The sequence below is a fragment of the Branchiostoma lanceolatum genome, chromosome 19 (genome assembly GCF_035083965.1).
Source record: "Branchiostoma lanceolatum isolate klBraLanc5 chromosome 19, klBraLanc5.hap2, whole genome shotgun sequence".
NCBI classification, from domain to species: Eukaryota; Metazoa; Chordata; class Leptocardii; order Amphioxiformes; family Branchiostomatidae; genus Branchiostoma; species Branchiostoma lanceolatum.
This window is the reverse complement of record NC_089740.1, coordinates 10,429,769-10,440,674: the sequence shown is the minus strand read 5'-3', so window position 1 is coordinate 10,440,674 and position 10,906 is coordinate 10,429,769. Positions and strand designations below refer to the sequence as shown.

Here is a 10,906-nt window from a genome sequence, read left to right as displayed (position 1 = left end):
TTATAAAAACGGACATTGATAATATTCAAAATTACTATAGTTTGATTTTTTATGTCAAAAATATAATTTCGAATGAGAAAGATGAAAAAGGTTACCCCTATTATGATGTGGAATAGTCAAAGGTATTAGTCAGCCTTTCGATCATTTCCGGTTTGATAGATCCTTCTGGAAAATCGTGTGTTCTCGAAAGTGAAGGTTATAAAAGCCATTTTCAGCGTAACGAAAGCCAGAAGGACGTCAAAACCGGACCAGATTCTTCGCATAGGGACCTGGTAAGGAATATCTGACCAAAATTCCCGTCAGAAATCATGTATTTGAGTGAAATTATGACTTTTTGTTGGGTTAAATGGGTTGCACGCCGGTTGCCGCTCGCCGGTTTTCTTTCTCTTTCATGATCTCAGCGTTTCGTCATAATTTCCTCGTGGTAGTTCTGCTTTTCAGGGTAGACTTTGACGTCGAATGTTCAATCTCTATTTCTCTGGAGCACTAGAAGTAGTAATTAAGAAGAAAACGACTGAATTTGGGAGCACTTCGGCATATTTTGTTGTCTCTTGTCTCTAGACAAAAAGTCTAAAAAAGCGGCAGTCATGAGAATATAATTATTGTCTAATTCGTGTACAGATTCAGCACAGATTTATATCAAGATTTTTTTCCCCACGAAGAGTCATGATCAAAATTTGAAATTTTGTAGGTGGTTTAAAAAGTCTTTACATTCGATATTTATTTTTTATACTAAAGGGTCACGTGACACAATGACCTATTTTTATGATAAGAGAAATTTCTGTTCATGATCATGAATACTTATCATTATGGTATGGTACCTATTGCTTGCTTACTTGCTTATGTAGAGACTGGAAGGTCTCGAGTCATGATGGCACCTACTAGTATACTATACGAAGAATGCACTCACTGATTACACTCTACATTAAATTTGAGTGGTCTGACTGCGAATTATATAGAACTAGAATATTGCTGATATGTACATGTCTGACTGCGAATTACGTAAAATTGATTGCCGATTGTACTCAGCGTATATTGGCTAGTAGCTAGGCCCCCTTATTGTTCACAGTCAAATTGTTCAATACTGGTGACACACATATTATATACTGTTGGGGAATTTGCAATGAGATCTGGATAGTGTCAAGTTCTTTGGCATTTTTATGACTTAGTATACATTATAGTGACATAACTCATTAAAAACATAGTTTAATCTGAGGTCATCAAATTCCATCCTCGTCCACCAGGACCTTTCCGCTCTACGTTACATCGCTCGCGGAAAAGGCCCTGGTAACACGGGGTGGAATCCATGGTTATTGCAGGTCGAGCCTCCAAAACAGCTTCAGCCAATCAGAGGGGTTAAAACCCATTTGCTTCCACTCATCGGAAGCAAACGCGCAAAGAACGCTGGGAAGCTATCAACCAATCAGGTTACGTGTTACGGCTAGCTCATTAATTATTCATGAGCTACAACTGCCGTTTGTGCCAAATAAGGGCTAGCTCATTAACTATTCATGAGGTACAACTGCCATTTGTGCCAAATAAGGGTTAGCTCATTAATTATTCATGAGCAAGCCTCGTCGACCTGCAATAACCATGGATGCCACCCCGTGTTACCAGGGCCTTTTCCGCGAGCGATGTAACGTAGAGCGGAAAGGTCCTGGTGGACGAGGATGTCAAATTCATGAACTGCCAAACTTTATGTCATATCTTGATTTGAATTTATTTATTGAACACATCATAAAATAGATATATTGAATACAAGGTTTTATCCGTATTTTTTGTACAGCGCACGTTGTAGGAGCGTAATTCTCAAATAGAAGAAAAACCCACACCATCATCATGGTGAAGGAAATGAAGTACTACGACACCCTGGGTGTCAAACCTAGCGCCACGCCGGCGGAACTAAAGAAGGCGTACCGGAAACTTGCAATGAAGTATCATCCCGACAAGAACCCAGAAGCAGGAGACAAGGTAACATCTTCTAATTACAATTTTGCTTTTTTGCAGTTTTTCTGTTTTAGTATGAGCAGAATGGACAGCACCATTTTGAAAGTTAGATAAAAAACAACAAGAAATCAAGACTTTCAAGGATCTCATAGTAAAACCTCTGTGAAAGTGTTTGTGAATTTCTTTATCAGTTAATGCCATAGCCCTAACCTTATCATGCACTCTAACAGTTGATGCTCATCACTTTTTCTTGGCTTGATTGATAGATTTGAAATTTTACATTCTAGTTCAAAGAAATTTCCTTGGCGTATGAAGTCTTGTCGGACGAGAAGAAACGGAAAATTTACGACGAAGGTGGCGAGCAGGCGATCAAGGAAGGAGGCACGAGCGGCGGGAACTTCCACTCGCCAATGGACCTGTTCGACATGTTCTTCGGAGGAGGGCCACGGTTTGCATCGTTAGAGATTTTATTGTTATCTTCTCGCGCCTGTCAAGTGTTCTGATTTTCACGGGAGTTTTGCAGTTTTGATGAACCGTAACGTATCTTGTTTCCAAGGTGATGTCTAACCCAATTCTCACAATTTAACACATGAAAGGTGCATACACAGTTACATATGATGTGTGCTTGTGTATTCTTTGTCAAAACACAAAAAGGTGTTAAAATGTGCTGTTTAACCATCTTCCTGCTGTCTAACCCCATAACTGATACAAATTTGGTGCCCGTAGGCAACCTTAGCAGGAAGACGGTTAAGGTGTATTTTGCACAAGAGAAACTTTGTTGTAAGAATCAACAATCACAATCTAGGTCTTCTGAGTGGATCTGCTTGAAACCAGCAAATTCTTCATTTGGAACTACGAAAGCTTGACAGGTGTTGTGTTGTGGTGGTGAACAGTGGGTTAGGTTAACAGTGAAACTGAACAATCATTTAGTTGTGTGCCTATATATCAAGTGTATGTAGGTTTATTGCTTAACCAAGTATCTGTCTGTATGGTTTTTACTTAAGTTGTCAGTAAGATTTTATTTCAGTACTAATCAGTAGTTGTATTTTGGTGCATTTTTATGTTTATTAAGATGGTTCCTGATTTATTTGCAGTGTTGTAATTAGCAATTAATACATGTTCTGACTAATTGAATTGACATTTTAGAACCATCAATTTTGCCACAAAAGGCATACTAAAATGTTGTTTCTCATTGTTTACAAAAGACGGGCTTCCACACGCGAGCGGCGCGGAAAGAACGTGGTGCACCAGCTGTCTGTATCGTTGGAGGAGCTGTATAACGGTGCCACCAGGAAACTCGCTCTCCAGAAAAATGTTATCTGCGAGAAGTGTGAAGGTATGTATCACTTTACATCCAGGGTTCAAAATGCATTTTTGGGAAAAGGTGCACTGGTGCACCTAGCTTAATAATTTAGATGCACAGTGCGCAACATAACATAGTAGAATGTCAGCAAAACCTGACTACAAACCTTCTTGCCTCTCTTGAGTCTGAAATTCTATAGCTGACTTGAAAATATTTAACAAGTGATAAAACAAACTTTAAGGTTTTAGCATTTTTCATGTCACTTGTATGTCAAGAATATGTTAAATCCTATTGTACATCAAATGGTCTTGCACATAACGTTTTATACTATAGGCCTTTTTGTGGAATAGAAATCAATATGACAAGTAATGCAGCATACCGATTGTCTTGTATGTAACTTATCTATTGTAAGATATCAAAATTAATGCATTTTGCTTGTCAACACACTGCCTGAATTTAATAGTCAGTATTGCAATTTACACTTTGTAAATGCAGCTTTAGTTTCCTAGTGTCCACAGTATGGAAAAGCCTGACATATGCATGCAAATCTATTATCAGTAAACCTTTCATGTGCTTAATGCAGATGTACTGGTATTCTTTGGTGAAAATGTTCACTTTTAGCTATTATGATATCGTTTTGTAAGATTTAAAAGTTTGTTTTTGTAAACCTGTATCATAGGAAATACATTATTTTGCATAACCATCGCTGTGTGAGATGTGTCTTTGTTGTTGTTGTTTGTTGTTGTTGTTGAGATTTCCAAGTATTTACGGTATTCCACGACACGTAGGTCGCGGTGGGAAGAAGGGCGCGGTGGAGAGCTGTCCGAACTGTCGCGGCACCGGTATGCAGGTTCGTATCCAGCAGCTGGGCCCTGGCATGGTGCAGCAGATCCAGTCCATGTGTAACGAGTGTCAGGGGCAGGGGGAGCGCATCAACCCACGCGACCGCTGCAAGACCTGTACCGGCAGGAAGATCGTACGAGAACGCAAGATCCTAGAGGTGCACATCGACAAAGGTGAGTCCAGCCTCTTCTTCTTATTTCTTTTGAGGCCACCAACTTCAAGTTGCTGAAGATTCTGTAGCCTATATACAGACTGTAAGGTCTAATCCGCTCACACCTGGAAGGACCCTTACTCTTTTCGAATTTGATAAGTGTAGCAGGTTCTTTAACATGCTTGAGGTGTGGCCTTTCTTACCTAATTTTAAAGTTTACTTACTGTAAATCTTGAAACTTTCATGGTGGTTTTTTTATGCGGCGACCTCTCCACAGCAAATTCATGACACCATGAATATGTCTTCATTGTAAGACAACTGTACTACAAAATTGTTTCAACCTTGAATTTGAAACGTTGGGAATACCTCCTTTTTTCTTCTACCATGTACCACAAAATAAAACCACCATGAAGGTAAATGAATGTAATCGTTTTATGTTCATTTTTAATTTCTTTTAATCATTTCTCTCTCAGAAGTCTACTAATGATGTTCAGAAAATAGCAGATTTTAATACGTTTATCATAACTAATACTTTGTGGTTATTGTTTGGTTAGTAAGATTACAAAGGAATAAAAAAAAATCCATTTCTATATTCCATATATAGAAGGGGAAATATAACAGCACATTTTTGATACCGTGTTTGATAAAGCTTTCATTATGTTCCTGTAGACAAACTTAATTGTGCAGTACCTTTGCCCGTCACTAGGAGTCTCTCATAACCCAATGTTTCCTCAGGTATGAAGGACGGACAGAAGATCACCTTCCACGGAGAAGGCGACCAGGAGCCAGGTCTGGAGCCAGGTGACATCATCATCGTTCTGGACGAGAAGGAGCATCCCGTGTACCACCGTAACCATGGCGACCTGCTCATGAAGCTAGAGATCGAGCTGGTGGAGGCGCTGTGCGGATTCCAGCGACCAATCAAAACACTCGATAACAGAACGCTGCTGATCACATCTCATCCTGGTAAATTTGGCTTTCACTTATACATTATATATGAATGTGATAAAAGCTGATATCCAGGTACATTATACAAAATAAATCAAACAATTGAATAAGGTGTCTTAAAATAGTAAGGTCATGAGTTTCAGACAGTATCAGTGAACTGTGAATAAGTCTATGAAGACAAGATTTACAAAGGTTGATTCAACAAGAACATAGTCTTTCCTGCCACAGCGGCCCCAGAACTGCCAAGATTTCACACAAAAATCACCCCCAAGATCGGCTTTTGAATAGTTTAAAACTCTTATTTATTTTTGACCGTTGGATATGGGTGCAGGCGCCATAAGACCCTCTACATTTCTCGAGAGAGAGCCCTGTATTTGAATTTCTATGTGTATTGTTAGTGAGTGAGTGTGATGTTAAAGATTTAGACACTTCAAAATTTACCGAATGTATTCATGTTCAAACAGGCGAGGTCATCAAGTACGGAGACGTGAAATGCATCATGAACGAGGGAATGCCGATGTACCGCAACCCGTTCGACAAGGGTCGTCTCATCATCCAGTTTGTGGTCAACTTCCCCCCAGACGGTTTCTTGCCAAAGGAAAGACTCCCCGAGCTAGAAGCACTGATGCCAGGTAAATATGATGATCCTTTATTACCTGTTGTAGTAATTTTCTTCTTTTTGTCTTGCCATATACCTTCAGTTCTTAGTTTGTATAAGAATGGTTATCTCTTTGTTTGTTGAATGAAGAATTGAAAAAAATATGACAACTTCTGATACACCTAGTTAAATATATCTATGTTGGATGAAGAATAAAACTAAGATTCCCCAAGTAAGAGTTGTGTCATGAAAGGAGCCCAAAATTTAGTACGGATTCCTTAGACCTACCTGCAAGTTTTTGAATCCATCCTTTTATTTGTCCAAGCCACCAATATTATGATAACTTACTAATAATCTAGATGGTTTACTCAGTATGAAGTTCTTAGTTGGTGACCAAATGTGCAACAGAGCCACCTAGTGATTTTTGTTAAAACAGCAGCATAATCATTACTTTCACTCATTCTCAGTACAAAGAGTAAAGAAGTTTTGGATTTACTACCACCTAGTAACACACTTAGTCACCTATTAATAGAGCCACCTAGTGATACTTAAGAAAATTGCAGTTGTAAGACCTTCACTTTTGTTCTCCCAACAGAGCGCGAAGAAGTCTTGGAAACAGACGACGCAGAGGTGGTAGATTTAGTCCGTATCGACCCCTCTCAGCAGCGGCAACGTTTCGCAGGAAACGCGTACGAGGAAGACGATGAACATCCCCACAGAGGCGGGGTACAGTGTGCCACACAGTGAAGAACCCTTCAGAAACAAAACGGCTGCATCCAAATGATTTTGCCCCTCTTCCAACCTTTTTTTGCCAATTTTACCTCATTTTAGGCTCCACAAGCACTAAATTTTTGTAGAACTTTCCACCATATGTGTTCTACAACGAAGAGAACGAGGAACGGCTTCTTTTTTTTTTAAGCAGGCGGTGTCTATAGGACAGCCAGTATCTTGTACCTTGCGAAACAAGAAACCAAGAAAGTACCTATAGAGACAGCTTTGCCTTGTAAAACTGTCCTTGTGGCTGAAAATCTAGCAATGCGTGCTTTGAGAGCTTACTGTGACTACTGTAAGTCTTGAAATAGTAGCTGTGGTTTCATGTTCACGTTTTCGTGGTCATCACATCATGGGCAGTATAGATTTTCCGTCAGTAATGCACACTGCGAACTCAAAACACAGCGAACATGGCCTTTCCCCCTACCTAATGCATCTACAGTATTTTAGTGAGAGACATTTGCTACGGAATGACAGCAGACAATAGATACTGTGTCAAGATCACCCAGCTTTTAGAGGCAAGGACTGTATGCTTGCTACAACAGAGGCCCTGCTTGTAGCAAAGATTTGAATGTATTAAGATATGTAAGTGTCTTAACTGTTAGCTGCTAGTTGTATGTGTCTGTGTAAAGGATGGGACCCAAAATGTTTGTCAACTAGCAGTGAAGAAATAAAGGCTAATACTGGATCCACTGTGTTAAGCTTTTGGCTTGTCTGTCTGTGTGTATGTTTGTCTGTGTGTGTCTGTAATTCTAAATGTACACAATGCAGCATAAGATTTCAAGGTTGAGTTGGTATGCATTTCCCCAAAGATGCTAAGTTTTTACTGACTGGGTACATCGAGTTCATGAATTGTCAATGCCCATGTTCTATCTCCTCAAAATCTTTCTCACATCTGGCCATATGATATGATATAACAGGAAGAGTAGAAAATCCCAAATAAGACCAAAATATGAGATTTATTTTATTTCATTGATCATGCTGTATGCATTCTGTTAGATTTACAAAGAGCACATATACTTCTTTTCCTCATGACAAAGTTTACTTCCTATTCAAAGACAGAAGTAGTTGCATGTATGGAAAAAATCATTGTATACAAATAGAAATAAATCTAGCATTTTACAAACACACAGAAACATTGAGGTATAAACAACTGTTAGAGTTATTGCTGATACAATAATAACTTTAAAACACTTGTTAGAAATGTTAGAAAATCAAAGCTTTGGTCACATTTTTCCTTGTAAAATTTATTTCTAAAACTCTGCTAGTGACTAAAGTTAACATTTAACCTTCTCCCTGCTAAGGTAGCACCAGATCTGTTTTGTTTAGAGGGTTAAGCAGCAGGGAAAGGTTAGGCCACACAAATTTATTTCCTTGGTTGTCAGGCATGTTAGAGTAGATATTTAGGATGCCAAGATTAAAACAGGGCTTGGAGGAAGACTTCAATCTGACAACACTCCCTCAAATTGTGTAAAATGCCAATGCAAAGGTCTGCCTCTCATGCTCTGTTTTCATGTTGATCTCTCAGTTTAGCATCACTGTCTGTTAAATCAATCAACAACTTAATTTGGTGTAACCTTATGTTGTCACATAGAAGAAGAGAAGAACGCCTAATGAGTGCCAGCTCTAGATTACATTTTGGGCAGGTGTCCTCTCAATCACTGCATGATATTTAAAGCTCAACAGATGTCTACATAAGCTCAGTATCATATTGTAGATTTCTACATGAAAATCTGACTGGTGATATTGAGACTCTGCAACCTTCTGGTGATCAACAAATTGGGCTGAAGGTCGTAGACAGTGTGATGTTGGCTTTAAGAAGGTACGATCCTCTCTTCGTACTGTGGAAGTGGGTTGTCCTGAGTGTACTTCTGTAGATAGGTACAGGTTAGCTTCATCTTCAAGTCTTCTTCTACAGCATAGTCCAAGGCAGCCTGTAGAAGATATTTCAATAATCATTTAAATGCAGATATTTCTTTTACTTAAGATGCATTAGAAGTGAAATATTCTAAAGAGTACTGAGGTAAAAAAAAAATAATTTCAACAAAAAATTGAGACATCAAACTTTGCCAACTGTGGCAAACTTTAGTTGATGGCATTTGAACTTTGCTACTGAAAATACAGGAATAGCGTTTCTAGGGGTTCCAATTCAAAGAGAATATGCCAAAAATTTACATTGACCCAAGCATTAAGAATCGTGTCTATAGTGACCAGCTGTCTACTGTAACTATTTTCCAAGTCCCTTCACTAGTCACATTAGACAGGTTTGACTGTCCCCAAAAGGAATGTCCTCATTCTTCACGTGATAATAATGAACAATCCTATCAATTATGCACATGGCCATAAATGTCCAAGTATGGATTGAAAAACTAACAAGGTACATTGCTGTATTCAATCTCTATGAATCAAGTGACCTGATAGGTTATAACAAAGGTTTTTCTTTCCTTTGTGATTTGCAAACTACCTGAGAATTGTCACACCTGCAAGGTGAATACACACTTTGTCCCTTTTGAAATGTATGGTGAATAGCTGTATCAATACAAGGTGGTTCCAAGAAAAACAACAGTCAAACTAATGCTGTACATTCCCACCATTAGGTTGAATAGCATACTGAGGATAGGAAGCTAGTCAAGTGTACAAATGACAGATGTCTTTCAAATCTTCCAGTTGACAGTCCAAAAGAACTTTACACTTGCACCCCCATGACACTTCTTTCTTGCAGAACCTGGTAATTCGAGCTGTACCTGCTAGAAATTGCCATGCTCTGTATTTCTTGCCGTACACACTAGAAATTCTTGCCGAACTCGGTACTTTTTTGTCTAAATACTGTGTAAGGCTACCATACCGAATGTCAGGAAGCCATGGCTAACATTCCTGACCGCCTTTCTGCCGAGGGGCATTGTAGAAATCACGCCCAATGTTTAGAACTCTTCCGCAAACTGTGAGATGTGTTCTGGATTGCTTGCGAGTGGGGTTGGCAGAATTGTTTCATCCTCAAATTTAAAACAGTGAAATACCTCCTTTCCCCTCCTTTACTACAAATGAATACAAAAATATACAGTATAATGCACTCTGATGAACACTTAGCTTTAATTTGTCTGAAAAAGTATAGATCTTTAATACCTTAGCCAAGTGTTTGGCCAGACCTTTCCCTCTGTAGACCTCTGGTACAAACGTGTGATAGAAGTCCACGTAACCTTTCCTGTACATGTCATACTGCAAAATGGCCTTCTCTGCACTAGCTGGAAAGGGAGAGAAATCATACACATATATTATTAACGTTCAGTGGGCTAGATTGTGTACTTAGAGATATGGAATTATCTCTTTACATCTGTACGTAATGTGCTAGCTAGGACCTGAATAAATAAAATTTCAGAGCTTCACCTAAACAGAGGAAGAGGGGCGCTGTTGGGAATATCTAAAGTTACACATTTTACGTTTGACGTTTCTAAATCATTTTATAATCTTTCCACGAAATCGTCTTCCGGGAGGGACGTAAAACGGGGGTCCCGTGCTCGAGGAGGTGCCTCGAACACGTTAAACAGCCTCATTACCCTACACATTGGGTACCTGCCTGTGGCACTGGCTGCAAATACACCTGATATTATTATTATTATTATTATTATATAATTTTGAAGGCGGATGATGCAATAATTTGCAATGCCGCTATCGTACCGTTATAATAAGTGTACATGTGTTGTCATGGCAACTAATTGTTTGTTGCCTTCAAACGAATTACTGCGTGTTATAGATAGGTCTAAACACTCACTTCTGTCCATTTTGATGTAGAATTCCTTCTTCATTTTGTCGTGGCCGACTACCGGCATGGCTCCGCCCTCCCCACTCGCCATCAGGTTGGCTGTAAACGCTTCTACCGTTGAATAACGACGTAAAATTCCTGTCCAGTTGGCTGCCCTACCAACCAATGGTCTCACAATTGCCATGCAAAGTGTTATTATTGAAGTAAATAGCTTTAAACGTGGCTATTTATCTAGCGTTTCTAATTCTCTGCCAAAATCAGGACCTGTCGGTCGGTGACCTTTCACCGATATACCAGCTGTTTCCGGTGTAAGAGCTGTTTCCGGTGTTACAGCACGCACTGCCTTGTGGGTGCAACAGGTGTTTCAGAGTGTGTATGAGTATGACGCAGTGTTGATATGACTTTTAAAGTGCATTCTACTTAATTGTTTGTTCTTGTCACTCCATTGTTTAATATGACTATATCAGCGCTATGTTGAATGCTTCCTACAGCGTCCTTTTAAATTTACTTTTGGCGGGACACTTTTTCAAGTCATCATCATCATCATTCTTCCGGATTATTCCGGTGAGGTACAATCAATAAAGT

General features: G+C 39.2%; 2 protein-coding genes across 2 annotated transcripts; one reads left to right on the top strand and one right to left on the bottom strand.

Annotated features, from left to right (window-relative positions):
- The first annotated feature begins 146 nt into the window (after positions 1 to 146).
- Positions 147 to 6,761, top strand: LOC136424992 (dnaJ homolog subfamily A member 1-like). The gene is made up of 8 exons (XM_066413676.1): positions 147 to 272; positions 1,787 to 1,971; positions 2,235 to 2,404; positions 3,153 to 3,283; positions 4,039 to 4,266; positions 4,980 to 5,210; positions 5,657 to 5,824; positions 6,386 to 6,761. The coding sequence occupies exons 2-8, from the start codon at positions 1,840 to 1,842 to the stop codon at positions 6,535 to 6,537; spliced, it is 1,212 nt and encodes a 403-aa protein (XP_066269773.1). The 5' UTR covers positions 147 to 272; positions 1,787 to 1,839; the 3' UTR covers positions 6,538 to 6,761.
- Positions 6,762 to 8,268: 1,507 nt separating this feature from the next.
- On the bottom strand, positions 8,269 to 10,614 carry LOC136424993 (protein NATD1-like). Its single transcript, XM_066413677.1, has 3 exons — positions 10,331 to 10,614; positions 9,685 to 9,803; positions 8,269 to 8,495 (listed from the first exon to the last, which is right to left on the bottom strand). Exons 1-3 carry the CDS (start codon positions 10,503 to 10,505, stop codon positions 8,376 to 8,378), a joined length of 414 nt encoding a protein of 137 aa, XP_066269774.1. The 5' UTR covers positions 10,506 to 10,614; the 3' UTR covers positions 8,269 to 8,375.
- Between the last annotated feature and the right edge of the window lie 292 nt (positions 10,615 to 10,906).